This window comes from Lissotriton helveticus, chromosome 8 (assembly GCF_964261635.1).
Source record: "Lissotriton helveticus chromosome 8, aLisHel1.1, whole genome shotgun sequence".
Taxonomy (NCBI): Eukaryota; Metazoa; Chordata; class Amphibia; order Caudata; family Salamandridae; genus Lissotriton; species Lissotriton helveticus.
Window position 1 is genome coordinate 35,120,183 of NC_136069.1, and position 24,558 is coordinate 35,144,740.

Here is a 24,558-nt window from a genome sequence, read left to right on the forward strand (position 1 = left end):
CGAGCTGCCCTAATGGCTTTGTGGTATGCCCTAAGTGAGGTTTTGTGATGTTCCTTATCATCCAGCCTACGAGACTGTCTCCATACTTTTTCCAGCTTCCTGGTTTTTAGGTCTCATGACCTTAAATGCGCGCAAGCGCATTGAGGAGCGAGAATTCAAGTGCTCGAAATCCTCTTCAAACCAAGGGCTTCGTTCCTTGGCGTTTTCTTGAAGTTCACGTGGCCACAGGCACGCGCTTTTGGGCCATAAACTCTGTTCCCCACAGCCTTACATTCATTTCTCCTCCCCCTTCCCAGCCAGCTTCCCCCAGGCCGTAGCAGCACTCCTCCCACACCAGCACCTCCCCTCTCTCTCCCCGCAAACACAGCCTTTACATACTTCAAAGGCTTATCACTTCACACGGCCGCAGGCCGTGCAACCAGAGCACTTCAGTTGGTGCGCAGCCCCCCTCCCAGCACTGCCCTGTTACTCTCGGCCAGGCTCCGCATTTCACCCATTGAAATAACTTTAGAGCAGCATAAAAGGGTATACAAACAAAGTAATGTAACTAAACAGAACATATATTCTTAACTAAATGTGGCATATACATGGATAAAATATGGAACGTATGTAAGCATAACATACCATATGTAGAGTGCACTGTGCAGAGTGCAGTGTGCAGAGTGCAGATTGTGAGTGCAGATTGTGAGTGCAGATTGTGAGTGCAGATTGTGAGTGCAGATTCAGAGTGCAGATTCAGAGTGCAGAGTGCAGATTCAGAGTGCAGATTCAGAGTGCAGAGTGCAGATTCAGAGTGCAGAGTGCAGATTCAGATTGCAGATTCAGAGTGCAGATTCAGAGTGCAGATTCAGAGGGCAGAGTGCAGATTCAGAGTGCATATTCAGAGTGCATATTCAGAGTGCAGAGTGCAGATTCAGAGTTCAGAGTGCAGATTCAGAGTGCAGATTCAGAGTGCAAAGTGCAGATTCAGAGTGCAGAGTGCAGATTCACAGTGCAGATTCAGAGTGCAGATTCACAGTGCAGAGTGCAGATTCAGAGTGCAGTTGCAGAGTGCAGTTGCAGAGAGAACTCAGCAGCACCACCACAGCATCACTCAGCACCACCACAGCACCACTCAGCACCACCACAGCACCACTCAGCAGCACCACTCAGCACCACCACAGCACCACTCAGCACCACCAGAGCACCACTCAGCACCACCACAGCACCACTCAGCACCACCACAGCACCACTCAGCGCAATCCCAGCATCACTCAGCGCAATCCCAGCATCACTCCGCGACATCACAGCATCAATCTGTGCAACCATTCAACAACAACTGGTTCAATTATGTTCTCTCAATGTTTCAAGCTTTATTACAAATGTCACAAAATGATGTTATTTCATTTCTGTTCTTGGATTTTCATCACAATAAAATACACTGAACATAATCTTCACAAACGTTATTTACAAAAGTTTAAGCTATTGCCAATATAAATTACAATCACTTTTATTTAAGTATTAATTATTTTAAAAAATTAAAAGCCGTTGCTATTTGTAATATCAATACATCTAAGTCACGTAAATACAAAACATGTTGCATTACAAATGCTATAGTCGTCACATGTGCGAAAGTTATAACTATTGGCATTGAAAATGACAAAGCTATTAATTTAGCTATTTTCAAAATCAACACATAAATAAAAAAATTGTCATTTACAAGACCAATAGCTCAAACTTTCATAATGCGAGACCTATTGCATTGCAAATGCTTGTTTGTTTCAGCAGTCTCAGGTCTTCGGAGAACCATATTTCTTGTCTATCTGCCTGGCGGGGTTTGTATATTTTCAGCGGGATGGTGGAGTTTATTGCTTCACTAACTGTCTTCTCAAACCGCTGGAGCTCAGTGGTCATGTTTCCTGAGTAGTCATTAAGCAGGGGGGCTTTATACACCTCTCTAAAAGTATCCACCGTTAAATTATGCCAGGGTCTTCTTTTAGTAGCCAAGGTGGTCTGTATACGTGGCTTATCCATGGCATCGGTGTAGAACTTTAATATAAAATGGTCAGTCCATTCTACCTGAGTAGATATTGTACATGTAGTTAGGAGTGAGTTAGAAAACACTAGGTCCAAAGTATGGCCTGCCTCACGTGTAGGTCCATGATGAATCTTTTTGAGACCTAAAGAGTTAAGATCCGTTAGGAGGGTTCTAACCTCCGTGCATTTTTCTAACTCCCCGTGCATATTGAAGTCCCCTACTAGCAGGAAGTTCTGATTTTCCTCTACAAATGGTGCTAGGGCCTCTATGAGGGCAATGGAGAAATTCCCACTCGGGCCTGGAGGGCGATAAACCAAAGCACCCTTTCTATGTTCCCTAGATGTGGAACTGAGTTTAAAGATTAGTAGTTCCATCTGTGGGGTGCTAATTTCCTCCAGAGTAGTAATGTTTAGTTCCTCTCTGTGAACAATTGCCACCCCCCTCCTATTTTATTAGGACGATCCATTCTAATTATTTTATATCCCATCGGGATGCCTAGTGTGATTGCTGGGACTAAGTGAGGCTTGAGCCAAGTTTCCGTTAGGAAACATAGGTCAGGTTTCTCTGTTGCTATCAGATCCCAGACCTGTATGGCATGCTTTAATAGCGATCGTGTATTACAGAGCAGATTTTTGCTCCCCGAAGGGGGATTGATCATGCGTATCTATTCATTTTACTACAACTAACTAACACAGTGCAGCATCTTACTCTTCTCATGGTTGAAATAATACATACATTTCATATCAAATGAGCTAAACTAAAACTAAATATATAGTATAAACAGTACAAAAAGGGCCACATGTAATATGGTCCTTCAAAGCTGGGACTGTCCCAGGTGACATTTACAAACCATTCGTCCTTCAGTCTCGTAATTTGTTATATGACCAAAAATCCTCAGTTTTAATATTGAAATATAATATGAAGTTGCCTGTTATGTACACTCTGCTCATTCTATAGAGTTACAGGGATCAACAAACAATTCCTAAATTGGAGTTTATGGTAAAGCTGTTAATGAAATCAGTCTGCTGAAAGGTAAAGCAAATAAGTCACTACTGAGTTACTAAACTCAACATTTGTTTAAAGGCCTTCTACCCAAGAAGATAGACAAGATCTGAATTGCAACTTCCTGGAAGAACTACCTGTTCCTGCTACCCAAGAAGATAGACAAGATCTGAATTGTTGCTGCTTGGGAGAACCTCTTCCTGGGATACCAAGGTGAGTTTTTCAATTAAGTTCCTATATTCTATTTCTATTCTCTATTTGATTATTCTTAGCTCCTGCTCTTCAGCTGAATCATGTACTCCATAAACATGAATTAGCTAACTCTCGAGATCTAAAAAAAGTGTCAACCGGTAAACCATGCCGGCATATTAGTTGTATAATCTTAAAAAAATAATTTTAAAAGTAAAACTTTAGCATATGTAAATTTACACAATTGTATGATTGTATCTGTGTAGTTTTACTCTTTGCATTTTGCAAAACTTTACTGAAGTTTTGTCAAACCCAGGTTTGCAGACACAATCCGGGAAGAAGTTTATGAATTTCCTTTTACGGCTTTACAACAGACAGAGTTTCTGCTGGTATAATTGTACAACTACATCAGCTGAAATGGCATCACTATTGAGCAGTGCAACAATTTCTGGGGGTTTTTTCTTCACAGGGAGGAATACCTTTTCCAACACCCCCTCCAATTTGGTAGTTATTTTTGTGCTACCTTCTCCTACTCATCCTGGCAAGGCAGGAGTACATCACTGACCATTGCCATGGTGAAAAGGGATTGGAGAGTAGCTTTAGAAAACCCCCCACAAATTAATAGAGTTTGGGGCTGTTCCTGAATTTATAAGGAAAACCTGACCTTGAACGCCCACACGACTTTTGCTATTCACAAAGGACATTTAGGAGTAGTAAAGTTAGGAATCCTAATTTTACTCCTCCTAAATGCCTTTTGTGAATATTGAAAGTCTTAAAGTTAGAATTTTGTCTCAGATTACTTTTGTGAATCGGGCCCATAGTTTATTGAATATCTTGCACTTGTATTTGAGCATGTAAATAAGATTTACATGCACAAATAACTTTGTGAATCGAGCCCAAACCCTTCCCACTTGCTTCTTACTCACCCAGGCCTCAGATATAAAATTAGAAAGGGGCATCCAACGCCAGACAAAGATGGTGTTAGTTTCCAGGGTATGACCAGACGTGGTTCCCTTGCTTACCCAGAAACCGGTCCCAGGATGCTTGTTTCCAGCCCAGGGAAGACATGGCTGGGCAGTTTGTGCTGGACTGTTCCCATGAGGCACAGGGTCAGACTGATTTGAATATAGCTGTGTCTGAACTGGGGTGGCAGAGTGGGCTAAAGAACGATGATGGATTCAGCCCAGATCTGTGACTGGGGGTGAATGTCTGAAGAGTTTTAGCGCTCCGTCCATCATCTCCCTGTGTTTGGTTAGTCTGCACCTCTAGCCAAACATTTTATCAGAATAAACCAATTTCATCTAATCCAAATAGAATGAGGGGAAAAATATATAGACAGCCACAGAAGACATAAATGCATGAAATGTATAAACCCAATAATCGCTTTATTATAAGCCGTCCCACTTGTTTTGGCCATAGTCCGGTCACAGCCAGGTAGTGGTTCTGTCAACTACCAGAAAGATGAACCCAAACATATCCACAGCCAGACCAGTAATTTGAAACAAAAGAGATCCATCCAGAAAAGTGAGGAATAGTTTTGGAACTTAGAGGTAAAATGGCACAACCTGTTCTACTGAACATCGGGTTGAGCACAACCAGCGCGTTGCCACCTTCCTCAGACTCCTGAGGGTAGCAGTTTAAATAGTATATACTATGACGCCCCTATTTAGAGTGAGGTGCTAATTCCAAATAGGTATTTAATTAATTGGGATATGTGGTAATCCCTCTAGATTTGAATAGGCCTCAATTCAGCATCCCTGCGGACAAAAATGCAGTAACATATGTGGAACAGCAGCTTGAGATAGATTTTTATGTGCATCATTCCCACCACCCATTTGTTGGTGGTAACTTCAGTGACGTTCTGCATTGCTCCTGTATTACGATAAATCTGCAAAAACGATAGTAATGTGCAGTAACCCATACACTGCACATTTCCCCCATTATCACTAGCTTCTGTACGAGTCTCAGGGGCGGCCTTAGGCATGTGCAAGCTGTGCACCTGCACAGGGCCACCAAACCCCAGTGGCCGCCAAGCCAACATATATCCTTAATATAGTAATCCTCTGAGGATGGATACATATTTGGGTGGCTGCCCCTGGCAGGGATTTGGGGTCCTCGCCCGGACTCCCTCTTCTGGAGCCCCCTCCCTACGCTCCCTGCCCAAGGCCGCCATGAGCCTAGAGCCCCCCCCTGCGAGTCTGTCCGTGTTTTTGAATCTAAGCCATCACTGCCGACTGCTTTCAGTCCGAAGGGCATATTTATCATTGAGTTGTGTTGCTCTTGCGCCACGCAAGGGGGCGCAAGGTTGGTGGAACTACCTAGTGTGATTCATCAGCCACACAAGGCCATCTAGAGTAACAAAACGCAGCACAAATCACTATATTGTGTGACATGGGCGTTATCACGCATCCACCCGTGGATTCCCAGATATACAATTACTGGTAAACCTAGGAATACTATGACTCCCCAGGAGAGGTAATATTCAAAGGAGGGAGGGTGATCAAATAGATCAAGAAGGCACTCTTTACCACTAAAAAAGTGGAAGGTCCAGTATCAGCTGGTGCCCTAGACAAGCATAGGTAAACAAATGGGGGTTGCTGAAACGTTCCTTAGTGAGGGAATTGTGTGTATCTGGCGTGACCGAGGGTGTAGATATGACACCTTTGGGCATCCATTTTGTTGGATGTGGTTGCCTCACACACCCATATGGGTGTCATGCTTCATCATTGGCGTTTGCTCCTTGTCGGGGAGGCGGTGCAATCCCCGACGGGCTCACCTCTAGGAGGGGCTCTTTAGCGGAGATCTTTTAAATCTATTATGGTGAAGTGCGGGTGTGTGGGTAATAAAGCAAGTAGCCTAGGGGTGATTAAAATGTAGGGGGGGTACCGGAAACTACTTTATTCTGGGGGTCTCCCACTACAGTTAAAAACGTGAATCTAACTCGCTAGGTGCCAACCAATTAGGTATATTGGCCCTAGATGAGATTAGGAGAGGAATTGGTCAACATGTTTCTCGCAATGGGCTACTACCCCCGATTCATCAGGACCTATCAAGTGTAGAAAATAAAGAAAATATGTTCATTCAACAGCATGCTAGTGTCATGTGTGTACTACCAGTGTTATGGAAGTAGGTTACCTCTGTGGTATTTTCCTATGCCTATAGGTCAGGAAAGATATGCCACATGGGCGTTCGGCGGGTGTAGGACAGCGGGGATGAACCTCCAGATATGGCTCAAGCTTCCCGTGTCCTTGTCGGTTCACCTACCCATCGCCGCCGAGCTCGGATAGCCTTCCTGCGCAAAAACAATCCTGCTTACATCGCAGGCAACCTTGCACCATGGTGTAGGGATGCCTTCTGTGCTGCCAGGGTGCACATTGTGCGCCAGCACAAGGAAAGGACAGGAACGGGCAGTACAACATTAAATACGGCACATTCCTGCCCTTTCACACCGTGCAGCAAGGTGATTTGTTGCGTTGTGTGAAAGTTTGTTTACATGCCACCACTTGCATACCCTCCCAATAATGCATGTCTCTGTCACCGAACCCTGGTATGGAGAACACTCACTTCCACACCTGCTCTACAGTCCTTTCACTAATACCACTTGTTAGACCTGTCAGCCCTAGGGTGGTCTTTCCCTATTTTTTTCACCCTTGCCTCATTTTTCCCACCTTCTTTTTGTTGGCCCTTAGGTCTTCGGGCACCTTTTTATGTCTAATCCATGTTAGGGTGCAGGTGCTCTCTACCCTAAACATGGCTGCCACTGGCCCCTGCTACCGCAGTGTGGACTTTTAGTGTAGCACCCTGGTTGCCAGGAGCTGGCTGGATCCCCATACATTGTTGCAATGCCAGCCTGCCATCCCCTGTCCATAGGTAGAGTGGTAAGCTCCTGGAACCTTCCAGAAGAAAGGCAGAGCTTATTTTTGCCGCCTTAGAGTGTGGTCACCTGACCTGGGCATACTTAAGCAAGGGAGGGAACTTTTTCTAGTCAGTTGGGGCATCATTGACCTGGGGAACCCACGCAGGAGGTTTAGGCGGGAGGGCCTAGTCAGGAACGTATGCCACTGGGAGTGACAGGATTTAGGTGCTGCCTCTTAAGCTGAGTGAGGTATCCTAGACAAGTCCCCTGATCTGGCCCAACGGTAGGGAACCCCAGGGTCCATCTTCAGTGACCTGAGGAAATTTATCCAGCCTCCAACTCAAGCCCCCCCTTTTTCTTCAAGAACCCAACTCATAAGGGCGCAGAACCATCCAAGCGCCGAGAAGACTACTTGCCTTTAACCAGAGACTGCTGGGGGATCGACCAGGTACTGGACTTGTGCTGCTCTGCGCACTCCCTGCCTCCATCTGGGCCTATTTTGCCCTGCCTGTCTCCCCCTGACTGACTTGCTCTGCCTTACATCCTGCCTGTCTACTTGCTGCATGATTTGAAAGCGCTGTAATTTGTCCCCTTTCCAAGCGCTGGGTCAAATTTGAATTTAAAAACACTTGTAAAGCGCACTTTTACCTAGCGGTTTCATGGCGCTGAGGACAATATTAGAACTCGGATGGCAGCTGTGGAAGGACTAAGCTGGAAATGCTTGCAAAAAGAGATGAGTTTTCAGCGCCTTGCGAAAATCAGGGTAGAGTGGAATGGAACGAACATTCAGGGGAAGGGAGTTCCAGAAAATGTGGCAGAGAACCGCAAATTTCACCCCTCCATCCTCGTTTTCCTGAACCGGGGAATGGAAAGGAGGTACTGAGAAGAAGAACGGAGCTCTCTGACTGGTGTATAGCTGGAGATAGCCGAGTTTATAAAGGCTGGGGCAGTTCCAGCACAGGCCTGAAACGCCGTACAACCCAGTTTGAAAAGGGCCCTCTCCCTAATGGGCAGCCAGTGCAGGTTCTTTAATGCAGAGGTGGCGTGATGGAATTTGGGGAGGCCGTAAATGAGCCGTGCTGCCTGGTTCTGTACCAGCTGTAGGCGTCAAAGGGCATAAGCCGGAACACCGTTGTACAGGATGTTACCGTAGTCCAGCCATGACAAGACCATTGCCATAGTGATAAGTTTGAGAGCTGGAAGAGAGAAAAATCTAGAGATTTTCCTGATAGTACGGAGAGTGAAGAAACAAGAGGACACCACCGTGCTGATCTGAGAGTGTAACGTAAGATTTTGATTTACCATGATCCCAAGTGTTTTAACAGAGTGTGAAGGTGAGGGAGGGGAACCGAGTGAGGGGGGCCAAAACGTGGAAGTCCAGGGACTGGATGCACCACCAGTCAAAACCAGCTCAGTTTTGTCTGGGTTGAGTTTGAGGTGGTTGAAGTTCATCCAGTCCCTGATAAAGATCAAGATTGATTGGAAATTAAACATAGATTCAGGAGAATGTGAGAGATTGAAAATCAGCTGGAGGTCATCGGCATAATTAAAGACAGTGACCTCCAGTTGTTGTAGAGCAAAAATAAGAGGGAAAATGTAAAGATTGAATAGAAGAGGAGAAAGAGAAGAGCCTTGGGGGACACCACACTGTACCTTACGTGAAGGAGAGGAAAACCCTTCAAGGTGGACGGCCTGGGTGCGGTCCCTCAGGAAGGAAGTGAGCCAGTTCAGGGGAGGTTCCCTGATGGCCGCTGCCCTGACAAGGGTGAGAAGGATGGAATGATCAACCGTGTCAAAGGCAGCGGACAGATCCAGGAGGACCAAGGCCTGAGGATGGCCCCCATCCATACCCTCCCTGAGGCTGTCAAGGACCGAGACCACGACCCTCTCATTGGAGTGGCTGGGACGAAATCCAGCCTGACAGGAGGCCAGGTAGCCAGTGTCCTCAACAAAGGAGCTGAGGACAGAGGCGACGTGGCGCTCCAGGATTTTTCCCAGGTAAGGTAGGAGGGAAATAGGACGATAGTTGGTCGGGGGGACAGGGTCAGCACCGGGTTTTTTCAGGAGGGGGATAATTATAGCTGATTTGTGAAGCTCTGGAACTATGCCAGTCCTGAGTGAGCCGTTCAGGAATGCCAGAGGAGGAGAAGGGCAAGCCCGGAAGATTTCCCTCAGGATAGGCGCTGGGCATACATCCAAAGGAGAGCCAGACTTGACTTTCGCCGCTAGCGAAGATAGCGTCTCACTGGTCAGTTGAGGGATGTGGGCTAAATGGAAACTATTAGGGGGGGGGGTTCAGGGGCCGGGGGAAGTGGGGGAGGTGGGGGTATGTTGGCCTTAATAGCTTCAATTTTCTCTACAAAATAGTTATTTAGGGAATCGCAGAGGGCTTGGGAAGGGGAAGGTTTTAGGGAGGTTCTGTCTGACATGGCCAGCTCATGAACGGTGGAGAACATTTCTCTAGCCTGGTTTTCCGAGGAAAGTATTTTATCAGAGAAATAAGCAGTCTTGGCTGAGAGGATGGCCTTTTTATATGCGTTAAGCATAAATAAATAATGAGTCTTTAAAGTTGGGCAGTAGGAACGCCTCCATGCGCGTTCGGCCTGGCGGGCTGCTAGCTTCTTTCCCTTAAGTTCATCTGTGAACCATTTATTAACGTTGTGAACGCGTTTCACAGCAACACGTTTCAGGGGGGCTACCTGATTACAGGACCTGGATAGCCAGTCATTGATGGTGGTAACCTGGGAGGATGGGGAAAGTGTCTCCAGGACCGGGGAGGAATTTTGAAGAGTGAGGCAGAGGGCGGGAATATCGGCCTTGTTCCAGTTGCGAGCCCAGATGTTCCTGGGAAGAGCTGGGCGTTTGGGCCGGTGGAGATCTAGAGTAAACAAAATCAGGAAGTGATCGGACCACAAACATGGTGTGATGATGGGAGTGGAAACCGTGATGTTCAATGACCAGATTTGATCAAGGACATGGCCCTTGGAATGAGATGGGGCGGATACATGGGAAATAAAATTAAGACTGAGGAGGGACTCTGTGAAAGTCCTGGATGCTGCGTCTTCCGCAGGATCAGAGGGCCAAAAATTAAAATCGCCGAGGACCAAAACAGCAGAGTTGTTAACTGTTAATGTGGCCAGTAATTCCTCGAACTCCGTTAAGAAGTGGGGGGTAGGATTGGGGGGACGGTAAACAAGGACACAGGTGATGGGAATTTGAAAAGAGGCTGATCGCATCACCAGACACTCGATTCCCTTGATAGCTGGACAAGAGAGAATTTGAAAATGGACGTCCGACCGAACGATCAGTGCAACGCCTCCGCCCGCCCTGCCCGGCGGGCGATCAGCCCGTAGGACATAGTAAGAGGAGGGAAGTGCTGCAAGGATGTTGGGAAGGGAATCGGGGCAGAACCAGGTTTCGGTCAGAAATAACAGATCAGGTTTGTGGCAGTCCAGAAAATCAAAAAGTTCTAATTGATGTTTCACGGCTGATCTGGTGTTTAAAAGGTAAGCCGAAATAGCGGCCACTGGACTGGGAGGCTGGTCGGGGACGAGTGAGCGGGGAGGCAAAGGTGAGGGAAGGGGACAGGTGAGAGCGATGGGGGGATTGGACTGAGGCCGGGCGAGACCAAGGATGGAAATAGTGGACGCTGAGGCTGCACTAAGGGTGCCATGACTTTGGAGACAGTGGAGATCCACTGACGAATACGATAAAAATTGGGCATAGTAAGGTCCCCCTTGCCCCGGCTGGCCGCGGACGGGCGCAGACGGGCACAGACGGGCTTGCCTTTGGCGCGCCGCCGCCGCGTCCGCTGCGCGCGTGCGCATGAAGCGTCGCTTTTGAGTCCTAGTTGCGCGAAAACTAGAGCGCTGCCCTAGGAAATGGTCTGCCCCTCCAAGATGGCGGCCGCAACCCCGTCAGCCCTCCGGATCAAGCGGCACTCAGCCGTGCCGGACCGGGGCTAGGGGAGCGGCGATAGAAGTCAGGAAGCAGCAGCCAGGTAAGAAAATTACCAGAAACAGTTTTAAAATACAGCACAGTTAAAATAATGAGCGAGCCCACAAGCACCGCCGCAGCCGCGAACCAGCTGCCACCAGGTTCGAATGCGTCCGCTGCACGTGCGCATGGAGCGTCGCTTTTGAGTCCTAGGTGCGCGAAAACTAGAGCGCTGCCCTAGGGAATGGTCTGCCCCTCCAAGATGGCGGCCGCAACCCCGTCAGCCCTCCGGATCAAGCGGCACTCAGCCGTGTCGGACCGGGGCTAGGGGAGCGGCGATGGAAGTCAGGAAGCAGCAGCCAGGTAAGAAAATAACCAGAAGCAGTTTTAAAATACAGCACAGTTAAAATAATGAGCGAGCCCACAAACACTGCCGCGGCCGCGAACCAGCTGCCACCAGGTTCGAATGCGTCCGCTGCACGTGCGCATGGAGCGTCGCTTTTGAGTCCTAGGTGCGCGAAAACTAGAGCGCTGCCCTAGGGAATGGTCTGCCCCTCCAAGATGGCGGCCGCAACCCCGTCAGCCCTCCGGATCAAGCAGCACTCAGCCGTGTCGGACCGGAGCTAGGGGAGCGGCGATGGAAGTCAGGAAGCAGCAGCCAGGTAAGAAAATAACCAGAAGCAGTTTTAAAATACAGCACAGTTAAAATAATGAGCGAGCCCACAAGCACTGCCGCGGCCGCGAACCAGCTGCCACCAGGTTCGAATGCGTCCGACTGCCTGAATTCAGAAGCTCTCCCCTGCTGCGCCCCTCCAGGAGCCCTGAAAGCCCCCTCAGGCGCGATCCTCGTCAAGCGCTGTGAGCCCTTCTGGCACCTACCTGCCGCTCCTCGTGAAGCGCCAAGATTGCCCTACGGCGGCCCCCGTGTGCCAGGAGAGGGCCGCTGGAATTCTCCTCAGGCCTCCTCAGGCCTCAAGTGTCCGGCCTTCCGGCCCCGGCGCTTTGTTGTGGCCCGCGCCAGCATTGTGCCCCCCCCGGCGGCCCGCGGATACCAGGAGAGGGCTCATTGCGCACTAGGCCTGAAGCCGGGCTACCCACATCACGTGAGCGGGAGCGCCGCCGCGTCATCAGCCGCGCCCCCGCCCAAGCTGCACAGCCATTGGCTGCTACCGCCGAGCCCTTCTAGCAAGGCCCGGCACCCGAGGAAAGCTGTGACTCGTCGCGGAGGGGGCCGTGAAGCAGGAGATTTGCCCCCATGCTAAATTCACTCGTTCGCGGCACCTGTGCCCCGCATCTGCTCCCTGCACCGCACCGGGCCGAGTGAGGCCCCGGAAGGACCGAAGCCACTCTGCCTGCCCCCAAAGCCATCGCAAGGGCCCCTGAGGGACGAAAATAACAGGTAACCCCAGGGGAGGAGGGCGGAAGGGCGGTCAAGGCCCCGAGTTCGCCCCTCCCCCGGGGAGGACTGAGAGAGGACCCCGTTGGCCCCAAGGAGCCTCTAATGACTGGGAGGCCGTGGTTACACTTAAAGGCTCCTCAATACCGAGTAACTGTGCATGCCTGAAGACAGGCTCATTCTGAATTAACTGGTCATGCCTGCTAATTAAATTGTGAATCATTTCCCTGTACTGAATTTATTGCAGGGGCGGGCATCAATGAATCCTGATGGGGTTGTGTTACGATACTGCTTGATTTACTCCATTGATATTTCGATGACATGATTACTGGTATTGAACTGTTGATATTTACAAGAGGAAATGTTCATAACTGCTTCTTGAAATGTTAGCCCATGGTTTATGAAAGTACCCCCTTAGCCTGCTGAAGAGTATAATGCAACAGGCTGTGTTATTTGATGTTTTGCTCACCTGATGAGAATGCCTAATGTACCGCTTTAATGAAACACCTTAATAAGATGCTAATGAAATGCTAATGCCCGAATTGCTTTGATCTAAAGCCTATATAAAAGACCTTGATTTTCAACCACAAATAATGGTGTGGTCTCCATTATTGCGCCCACTTATTGTCTGAGTGGATGAGTGTGTTGAGTAGCTACTTTACACGTAAGCCCCTGGCTGCCTTCCTGCTCGAGCAAAGCTACCCCCCGGAGAACTGGTGGTCCCAGTTCTTACATTGTTGGCGAGCGGTGGGATCTAGGACCTGTAGCTACCCAGCACTCTCCAGTGGGACAGAGTGCGCTGCAATTAATTGGACACCTATTGTGCCTACAAGCTAACTCAATTGCCCACCACTGTCTAGCCTGCAAAGTGTGTAGGGACCTGTGTTGACCCAGCATTGTTGCCTACGTCCTAGTATCTTTCTTCCAAGTTACCTGGGTCCCCACCTGACAAAATGGAGTTCCAGCTGGCTGACCTTGATAAGTACACGGTAGTGCAGTTAAGATAGTTTTGTCAGGGGATGGGGGTGCCAGTGGGGCAGAGGGCTGTAAAAGAAGAGCTCGGCACTGCCTTGAGGGCATGGGTAAGGGCCCACCCAGGGGAGAGAGAGGATGAGGAACAGGAGGGACAGGTCACACAAGGGGAGGCGGACACTCAAGAAGACCCAGGCCTGCTCAACATTGATATGTCCGACAATGTGTTGCCAGGAAGACGTTCCGGGGCAGGGAGTAGTGTATCCAGGGGGAGTGTGTCGTCGCAGGAGTACGAGGACAGGAGGGAGGTGAAGCGATTGAAGTGGGAGCTTGCCATGTTAGAGCACGAGAGGGAGAGAGAAAGGGAAGATAAGCAGTTTGCTATGGAGGAAAGGAAGTTGGCGCACGAGCTCCAGCTCAAGGAAATGGAGCTGAGAGCATTACAGTTGGGTGCACCAGGAAGTCCGAATGGTGGCAGCGTACCAGAGGCTCAGCAGGAGCCCAGATGCTGGTTACCTAAGGAGGTGATAGCGAGCTACACCAAGGGGGATGACATTGCAAGGTGGTTGGAGGCGTATGAAGTGGCCTTGACTGCCCATGGGGTGCCCGAGAAACATTGGGGAGGTGGTTAGTACCGGTATATACCTCCTGACGTCAGGGACACCCTCCTGTATTTAGATAAGGCAGACCAGTTTAGGTATTCCCCCATGAAGGAGGCGCTCATTAAACATTTTGGCCTCAACCCTGAAAGGTATCGCCAGAGGTTCCGTGGCAGCCATAAGCTGTCCACGCAGAATTGGGTGGATTTTTTTGAGTATGCCCGTAAGGCTCTGGATGGTTGGGTGCGTGGCAGCGATGTGCGTGATTATGAGGGCCTGTACAATCTTTTTTAGAGAGAGCACCTCTTGGATAAGTGTTTTCCGGAGCTGCGCCAGCATCTGGTGTACCGCAAGCTTACTGACCCCCGTGAGCTTGCGGAGGAGGCGGATACTTCGGTTGGCACCCGGGTGTCACACAAGGGCCCCGGGGAGATGGCCCGAAAGGCGGACAGGGCGCCCCCAGAAGAAAGAGGGTGGAGATAAAAGAACAGAGTTCTCATGAGGCCCACAAACTAGACAGTTTGGGAGAGGAGTAGGTACCCCACCTCAGACCCGTTCCCCAAAACCCACTTACCCTGACAAGAGTCAGCATCCAAAAGTGGTCCGGTGCTATGAGTGCAGAGAGGTCGGACACTACAAGGGAGATGCCCAGTGTCGCAAACGACCCCCAGCCCCCACTGGTGGCAAGATTCCCGGGGTGGCTAGTGTAGCGCTTGGGATGGAGCTGCCCCTAGATAAGGAAGGGGAGTGGACAGGCCTGGCCCTGGTTTCACTTGGGGATAGAGAGATGGTCCCAGTGACACCCTTACCATCGAATACTGCTAAGTACCAGCAGAGGGTCAAGGTCAATGGGGAGAAGGTGGACGCTCTGAGGGATACAGGAGCCAGCATGACCACCGTAGTGAGGCGGCTGGTGTCCCTTGAGCAGGTAGTACCTGATGTGTACCGTCCGGCCGTGTTGGCTGACGGCAGTATGAGCTTCTATCCCATGGCTCAAGTTCCCTTTGAGTGGGGAGGAGTGTCAGGCCCGTTGAGAGTTGCGATCAGCCCGGCCTTACCTGTGGACTGTCTGCTAGGTAACGACCTGAAACATACCGCCTGGAAGGAAGTGGCGTTTAAGGCCCACACTGAGATGCTGGGGTTACCAGGGTGGACTTGCATAGTCACGCGGTCCATGGCTGCCCGGCAAGAAGCTCAACCCGGATTGGAGCCTGAGACAACGGCCCAATCCAATGCTGGTCATGGAGAGGTGAATGTGGTGGAGGACACACCCCGTGTGATGGATGGGGAGCCCGCGGAGGTACCCCCGGAGTCCGTGGAGGTGGATGTCGTTCCCGTGGGGGACTTGCCGACCCTTGCCGAGTGGCATGTGGAAGGATGGCCTACCCGGGAGTAATTCTGTCGGGCGCAGAAGGAGTGACCCACGCTTGAAGGCATGCGGCGACAGGCTGAAGCCCAAGTGGTCAACCAAGAGACCGGCAGTTATCACGTGTATTGGGAGGATTGCCTCCTGTACAGTGAGCCAAAGGTTCCGGTGCATGGATCCTCGAGGGCCTTAGTGGTCCCCCAGTGCTACCGTACCTTTTTGTTGGATTTGGCGCATGAGATACCCTTGGCTGGACAACTGGGCCAGGACAAGACCTTTGCGAGGCTAGTCCCACATTTTTATTGGCCCAGGATTAGGTTTGCCTCTGACACCTACTGCAAGACCTGCAAGACTTGCCAGGCAAGTGACAAGACGGGGACCAAAGTGAAGGCCCCATTGGAACCACTCCTGGCGGTCGGGACACCTTTTGAGCTGGTCGGAATCGACATCGTTGGGCCGTTGGACCCTTCGACCTCAGCGGGAGACCGGTTCATCTTGGTGTTGGTGGACCACGCCACTCGGTACCCGGAGGCCATCCCTCTGAGGACCGTTACTGCACCTGTAGTGGCGCGGGCCCTGATGGGGATATTTACCCGAGTGGGATTCCCCAAGGTCGTGGTGTCGGACAGGGGCACACATTTCATGTCGGCCTACATGCAGGCCATGTGGAAGGAGTGCTGGGTGACCCATCGGTTCTCCACTCCTTACCACCCCTAGACTAACGGGCTTGTAGAGCGCTTCAACAAGACCTTGAAGGGGATGATCCGGAGCCTGCCAGAAGACTTGAGGCGGAAATGGGACATCCTCCTCCCTTGCTTGCTGTTCTCGTACCGCGAGCTACTCCAGAAGGGAGTCGGGTTCAGCCCCTTCGAACTGCTCTATGGCCATCCCATTAGGGGAGCCCTCAGTCTTGTCAAAGAGGGGTGAGAGAAGACTTCGAAAAAGCCTCCCCGTTATGTTGTCAGCTACATGCTGGCATTCCGCAGCCAGATAGCCAAGCTGTGGAAGAAAGCCTCAGACAACTTAGAGGCTAGCCAAGCAGTCATGAAGGAGTGGTATGATCGCAACGCTCGGACAGTGGAGTTGGACGCTGGACAGAAGGTGTGGGTCATGGAGCCTGGGTAGCTTAGTGCCCTCCAGGACCGGTGGACTGGTCCGTACGAGATTGTGGAGCGTCGAGGCCAGACCACCTACATCGTTGACTTGAAGACCCCCTGTCAGCCCCATCGGGTGCTCCACGTCAACCGCCTGAAACCTCACCATGAGCGATCGGAGCTTGCTCTCCTCATGGTGACGGATGGGAGCGAGGAGGAGGAGAGTGAGCCTCTTCCGGACCTTCTAGCAGCTCAGGAAAAGGATGGTTCAGTGGAGGGAGTTGTCCTCTCCCCATCCTTGACCCCAGAACAACAGAGGGACTGCCGCCAGGTATTGGCGCAGCACGCCTCATTGTTCTCCCTCTTGCCTGGAATTACACATCTGTGTACCCATGATGTGGACACAGGGGACAGTCCGCCAGTGAAAACCTAGTCTTACCGGCTGTCCGAGAAGGTGAAGAACAGATTCCAGGGTGAGGTGACCAAAATGCTGGAGCTGGGGGTGATAGAACCCTCCAGCAGCCTGTGGGCTAGTCCGGTCGTGTTGGTGCCGAAAGCGGCCCCGCCGAGCACCACACCAGAACTTCGGTTCTGTGTGGACTATCGGGGGTAGAACTCTGTCACCAAGACTGATGCTCACCCGATGCCACGGGCAGACGAGCTGATTGACCGGCTGGGAGCAGCCAAGTACCTCAGCACCATCGACTTGACATCCGGGTACTGGCAAATTGACATGGCCGATGGAGCGAAGGAGAAGACAGCGTTCTCCACCCCCGAGGGCCACTTCCAATTTCGAGTGATGCCCTTTGGACTCAAGAATGCTCCGGCCACCTTCCAGCGGTTGGTGAACCAGGTGCTATCTGGCCTGGAGTCCTTCTCAGCGGCGTATCTGGATGACATAGCTGTCTTCAGTAGCACCTGGGAGGACCATCTGCAGCATCTCCAGGAGGTGCTGCGGGCGTTGCAACGTGCTGGCCTCACCATCAATGCTAGCAAATGCCAGATTGGACAGGGATCTGTCGTGTACCTGGGACACCTGGTGGGCGGAGGTAAGGTGCAGCCCCTCCAGGCCAAAATTGAAACCATCATGGCCTGGGAGCCCCCAAAACTCAGACTGAGGTCCGAGCTTTTCTCGGCCTCACTGGCTACTACAGCAGATTCGTCAAGAGATATGGCACCATCGTGGCCCCCTCGACCGAGTTGACGTCCACAAAGCAGCCACGCAAGAAGATCTGGACGGCTGCTTTCCAGGAGACATTTGAAACACTGAAGCGCGCTATGTGCACTGCTCCGGTGCTGGCCACTCCGGACTTCCAAAAAGAATTCATCGTGCAGACAGATGCCTCAGAGCATGGCGTAGGCGCCGTGCTGTCGCAACTCAACGATGATGGCCAAGACCAACCTGTGGCCTTCATTTCCAGAAGACTCCTCCCTCGGGAACGGCGATGGAGTACCATCGAGCGAGAAGCCTTCGCTGTGGTCTGGGCCTTGAAGAAGCTGAGGCCATATCTTTTTGGCTCTCACTTCCTAATTCAAACCGACCACCGTCCCCTTTGCTGGCTCATGCAGATGAGAGGCGAAAATCCCAAGTTGCTAAGGTGGTCCATTTCCCTACAGGGGATGGACTTCAGGGTGGAACATCGGCCCGGAGCTGACCACGCCAATGCTGACGGTCTCTCCCGGTTTTTCCGCCTTAGCGACGAGAACTCCCTAGAGGTTGGGTAGCTCTCCCCTCTTTCGGCTGGGGGGGGCGCATGTTAGACCTGTCAACCCTAGGGTGGCCTTTCCCTATTTTTTTCGCCCTTGCCTCATTTTTCCCACCTTCTTTTTGTTGGCCCTTAGGTCTTCGGGCACCTTTTTATGGTTAATCCATGTTAGGGTGCAGGTGCTCTCTACTCCAAACATGGCTGACACTGGCCCCTGCTACTGCAGCGTGGACTTTTAGTGTAGCACCCTAGTTGCCAGGAGCTGGCTGGATCCCCATACATTGTTGCAATGCCAGCCTGCCATTCCCTGTCCATAGGTAGAGTGGGGAAGCTCCTGGAACCTTCCAGAAGAAAGGCGGAGCTTATTTTTGCCGCCTTAGAGTGTGGTCACCTGACCTGGGCATACTTAAGCAAGGGAGGGAACTTTTTTTAGTCAGTTGGGGCATCATTGACCTGAGGAACCCACGCAGGAGATTTAGGCGGGAGGGCCTAGTTAGGAACCTATGCCACTGGGAGTGACAGGATTTAGGTGCTGCCTCTTAAGCTGAGTGAGGTATCCTAGACAAGCCCCCTGATCTGGCCCAAAGGTAGGTAACCCCAGGGTCCATCTTCAGTGACCTGAGGAAATTTATCCAGCCTCCAACTCAAGCCCCCCACCCCTTTTTCTTCAAGAACCCAACTCATAAGGGCGCAGAACTATCCAAGCGCCGAGAAGACTACTTGCCTTTAACCAGAGACTGCTGGGGGATCGACCAGGTACTGGACTTGTGATGCTCTGCGCACTCCCTGCCTCCATCTGGGCCTACTTTGCCCTGCCTCCCTGTAATTTGTCCCCTTTCCAAGCGCTGGGTCAAAGACTGCCTGAATTCAGAAGCTCTCCCCTGCTGTGCCCCTCCGGGAGAGCTGAAAGCCCCCTCAGGCGCGATCCTCATCAAGCGCTGTGAGCCTTTCTAGCGCCTACCTGCTGCGCCTCGTGAAACGCCAAGATTGCCCTTCGGCGGCCCCCGTGTGCCAGGAGAGGGCCGCCGGAATTCTCCTCAGGCCTCGTCAGGCCTCAAGTGTCCTGCCTTCCGGCCCGCCGCTTTGTTGTGGCCCGCACCAGCATTGTGCCCCCCTCGGGTGCCCCCGGATACCAGGAGAGGGCCGCCGCTCATTGCGCACTAGGCCTGAAGCCGGGCTACCCACATCACGTGAGCGGGAGCGCCGCCGCGTCATTGGCCGCACCCCCGCCCAAGCTGTGCAGCCATTGGCTGCTACCGCCGAGCCCTTCTAGCAAGGCCCGGCACCCAAGGCAAGCTGTGACTCGTCGCGTAGGGGTCGTGAAGCAGGAGAGCCCCCTCCGATTTGCCCCCATGCTAAATTCACTCGTTCCCGGCGCCGGTGCCCCGCATCTGCTCCCTGCACCGCACCAGGCCGAGTGAGGCCCTGGAAGGCCCGAAGCCACTCAGCCTGCCCCTGAAGCCATCGCAAGGGCCCCTGAGGACCGAAAATAACAGGTAACCCCAGGGGAGGAGGGCGGAAGGCGGGTCAAGGCCCCGAGTTCGCCCCTCCCCCGGGGAGGACTGAGAGAGGGCCCCGTTGGCCCCAGGGAGCCTCTAATGACTGGGAGGCCGTGGTTAAACTTAAAGGCTCCTCAATACCGACTAACTGTGCATGCCTGAAGACAGGCTCGTTCTGAATTAACTGGTCATGCCTGCTAATTAAATTGTGAATCATTGCCCTGTACTGAATTTATTGCAGGGGCGGGCTTCAATGAATCCTGAGGGGGTTGTGTTACGATACTGCTTGATTTACTCCATTGATATTTCGATGACATGATTACTGGTATTGAACTGTTGATATTTACAAGAGCAAATGTTCATAACTGCTTCTTGAAATGTTAGCCCATGGTTTATGAAAGTACCCCCTTAGCCTGCTGAAGAGTATAATGCAACAGGCTGTGTTATTTGATGTTTTGCTCACCTGATGAGAATGCCTAATGTACCGCTTTAATGAAACACCTTAATAAGATGCTAATGAAGTGCTAATGCCCGAATTGCTTTGATCTGAAGCTTATATAAAAGACCTTGATTTTCAATCACAAATACTGGTGTGGTCTCCATTATTGCGCCCACTTATTGTCTCAGTGGATAAGTGTGTTGAGTAGCTACTTTACACGTAAGCCCCTGGCTGCCTTCCTGCTCGAGCCAATCTACCCCCCGGAGAACTGGTGGTCCCAGTTCTTACACCACTATATTGTTTCTTTAAGTTGTGTCGTATTAGTGAGAAATAAAAAAAATTCTAACTAAATTACATGCATAAAAACATTAATGAGATTGTAATTGCAGACCAGCTGCTGGCCACTTCTGAATAATAACCTTAAACATTCTCTTTCATATTTCTCTTTTCAGTTTTAACTATGAGAAGCCGAATATCATGCAACCTCAGTGAGTATTTCTGTGACCTCATATTTTAAATGAATTCTAATATTTCTACATTGTGCCGCGATATAACACCTGGTTCACGGGAGGCTGGTATACCCGAGGCCTCTGGGTAATATAGTATAAGGTTCTAAATGTTAAACCTAGTCTTCTCTGACATTTTTAGGGGAGTGTCTGAGTTAGATGTGTTCTTATGTGTATTTGTTAGTAATCCTGCAATTACTGGTAATAGTATTATTCTGAGTCCTTCTCTTGCCGCGATGAATTAAAGTATGGGGCCCCTGTGCCTCCTTTCACTATCTTCTTCAAGCCTAAAACAAAAACCTCCACCCTACTTATCTCCTTTCACGTACCAAGCCCATGACCACACACAGTTAGACTGGCCGACAGAGAGGGAGGGAGAGGCTAATTTATCACGGTGAGAGAAGGACTCAGGTAATACTATTACCTGCAAGTAATCGCAGCATTAACCCTTCGTCCCACTCGCAATGCTAAAGTACAGTATGGGATGTACCCAAGCACAAACTGGAGGAGGACAACTGTAAATCATAGGCAGACAACATGTTTAATCAACACAAAAAAAGAAAAAAACTGTTACAACACAGTAGCCAGGACCCTGGAACCCAAAAGATCTGGACTACCCTATGGTGGTTAACAAAGTAGAGGGAACTACCACAGTGGTGGCCGGACAAATATTAATAATCAAAGAATTTATAAAGTGCCTGGTTACGCCATACCGGCGTGTCCCCGCGCTAGGGTAAGTGGAGGAAGCACAGCCGAGGAACCTCGGCCAGATCAGTAAAACATATTTAGCATGAAAACAGATGAGTTTTAAGATCCTTTCTGAACTGCAACTCGGATGATTCCATCCGGAGGCTCAGAGGAAGTTTATTCCAACTCTGGGCAACCAGAAGCCGGAAGAACCTACCTCCCATCCTTGCCTTCTTAACCTTAGGTACTAGCAGCAAGCCAGTCCCACTCGATCTAAGGAGCCGTGCGGGCATATAACAGGTGAGAAAATTCCTCAAATAGGAAGGGCCCGTGCCCTGGATGATGCGATGGCATGTACAAAGTGCCTTAAACATCACTCTCTTCCTTAGAAGCCAGTTCAAAGTGTCTCCTGCAGAAAAACCCAGTGTACCTCAGCAATGGAAGCGGACATTCCTTTGTTGACCTCTCCTGAATCCCCAAAGGAGGTGACCAACCAAACTGCTTGTTAGCCACACAATCAATATTCTGATCCATCTGCTCAAGGTCTGCGTTGAAAGCTAACCCCTCTCTCTACCAATGTGACCAAACTTCACGGGTTTGCTGGCCCGGGCAATCAAGAACTGTTCTCACACCTCCCCAGGTGCAGCACGATTGCATTGACGGCCCACAACAGAGTGCGTACTGGCTGGATGCGGTATTGAACACCAGGGTGGCTGCCTGCCGGAGTCCCTGGTGATAAAGTATGTGGCGGCATCCGATCAAAGAGTGCCGGGACCCGCAGTGGAAGAGAGGGAGGAGCGCCTTGACTTGCTTGGCCGGGGGTTGTGCGCGGCCTACTCCTGCACGCTAGAAGGTACAGGCTGCAGCGCGCAAGACACCCTTTGTGACCCGACACTGGTCTTGACCGCATCGGCACCTTTGAAGAGAGCAGCCGTCTTTTCTAACTTGATGGGTATCACGGGTGCCATCGCGGGCACCGGCAGGGCTACTAGCATTACGGGACCGCACTCGGCTGCCAGAGCTGCTGGAGGCATCATCCATGGCGTCATTCATTCGCCGCTCGCTGGTTTCAATGTGGAGGAGAGAGGAACCAGTCCAGCATAACCACCAGTGACGGCTTCGGTGCTCCAGGCATCTCTCATGACCCGCTACTCACTCATACAGCATGAGCTCCAACGTGGGTAGTAACCACACTTAAAGTGAATGTAACACCACTGCGACCAGCTTGTTGAGGAAGGTCCTGGCAGGTCCATTGAACTCAAGTGAACGCTACGCACCCTGAGCAGGGGGAGAGGCCGCTAGATACAACCTTCAGGACACCACAATACTAAGGTGCAATATTTGGGAAGTGCATGAGTAATAAGGGCAGAAGAGTCCACCAAATACACACTTTGCACCGTGACACCTCAGTACAGAAGGAAGAATGACGATGTGTCCAGAACATGACACTAACGTACTACGATAATCATCGATGCAACTCCTCCACTCACCACAGCCTGCTAACGGGAGCGCAATGAGAAGCTACTCTTGGGGTAGGAAACCTGAAAGGCCGCGTGTGATTATCCTACACACTGGCAGGCAGCGGTGAGTACTACCCCCTTGCTCATCACAAATCTAACCGCTAAACTGTGACTTTGAATCATGGGAGGTAGGGGTCAGCGTGTCGTGTACCAAACCAAGCTGGACAAATACACTTGTGCCAAATTGAGCCAGGAGCTGCAGGAGCATGCTGAGATGCCCACTGAGGAACACACTGGGAAGGCGAGCAAAGAAGTCACTTTACAGTACATAATGTCGACGCTTAACAAGGTACACTCATTCCTAGAGTCTAGAATAGACACTGTCGCTACGGAACTTACACTAATACGGATATCCGTAAATTGAGCACCAGAGTGTTGGAAGTAGAGACAACAAGAGCCAGCTTCGCGGGCTGCTTCTGGCGCAATAATGTGCACATTTTAGGTGTGCCAGAAGCAACAGGGGACCGTGTGAGACAGCACTTGATACGTCAGATACAATGCTCTGATTTGAATAGTCCTAATGTCACACGTTACCACACACCCTAACCCAGTTATTTGAAAGTCCACACATGACATTAATTTCCTGGAATGTGAATGGCCTCGGAGATAAAGTAAAGAGAGGCTTAGTGCTACAATTTCTTAAACGGAGAGCGCGTGCAGTGGTGCTCCTGCAGGAAACCCACCTAGTATGCACCACATGTAAGGCCCTCGACAGATGGGGCTTCAAACTAATAGTGCACTCTGAATTCTCTACAAGCTCCCGAGGGGTTGGGATTCTGGTTAAGAAACAGTCCCCACTCATAGTCAAACATACATACTCCGATGATCAAGGCCGCTTTGCAGCTACTACCTGCCAATGGGAGGGACAATCGCTCAACATAGTTACAGTGTATTTCCCCCCTGCACTTCATTAGGTAGCGCTCCCAGCTCTCGGCGCGTTTCTGCTCTGTCTCCCAGAGGGAGAGCTTATATTGGGAGGCGACTTTAACGCAACTCTCATCCTCATGAACTTTCTTGAGACAATAGGCCTCGTGGACGTTTGGCGTTCTCACTTTCCGCATGCACGCCATATTCACGTATCACTCAGGGGCCCATGATAGTCTTTCTAGAAAAGATCACATTTTGTCATCAGCAGATGATGTAGGGAGCTTTGTGGAGATAACACACTTACCACCGGGAATTTCAGATCATTCCCCCATATCAGCCAAATTCACGTAGTACACCTCCACACACCGTTGTATATTCCCGATCTATCCGGGCTATCTCAAAAATCCCAACATTTGGAAAGGTTTGTCCACAGCCACGAAACACTACTTTGACGAAAATTAACCATCAATCAATCAATCAATCAATCATACCATTTGTATAGCGCTCTACCCACCCGGAAGGGTCTCAAGGCGCTTGAGGGAAGGGGTCTGCTATTGCTCGAACAGCCAGGTCTTGAGTTGTCTCCTGAAGGCGAGATGGTCCTGGGTCAGCCGTAGGTGGGTGGGGAGGGAGTTCCATGTCTTGGCCGCCAGGTAGGAGAAGGATCTGCCTCCGGCGATGGCTCTTCGGATGCGTGGTACGGCGGCGAGGGCGAGGCTAGTAGTACGTAGCTGACGGGTGGGCGTGTAGAAGGTCAGGCGGTCGTTGAGGTTCTTGGGGCCCAGGTCGTGGAGAGACTTGTGTGCGTGGGTGAGGAGCCTGAACGTGATCCTCTTGCTGACGGGGAGCCAGTGCAGGTCTGTCAGGTGGCCGGAGATGTGGCTGCGTCGGGGGATGTCCAGGATGA

At 50.9% G+C, this 24,558-nt stretch overlaps 1 protein-coding gene across 1 annotated transcript in view; it reads left to right on the forward strand.

The window, feature by feature from the left end:
* LOC144773687 (histo-blood group ABO system transferase-like) overlaps positions 1-24,558 on the forward strand; it is a 183,793-nt gene that overhangs the window by 120,175 nt on the left and 39,060 nt on the right. The window contains exons 3-4 of the mRNA XM_078658837.1: positions 3,101-3,163; positions 20,512-20,559. Of these exons, the coding sequence (XP_078514963.1) occupies positions 3,101-3,163; positions 20,512-20,559 (111 nt within the window). The remainder of the gene's footprint in view (positions 1-3,100; positions 3,164-20,511; positions 20,560-24,558) is intronic.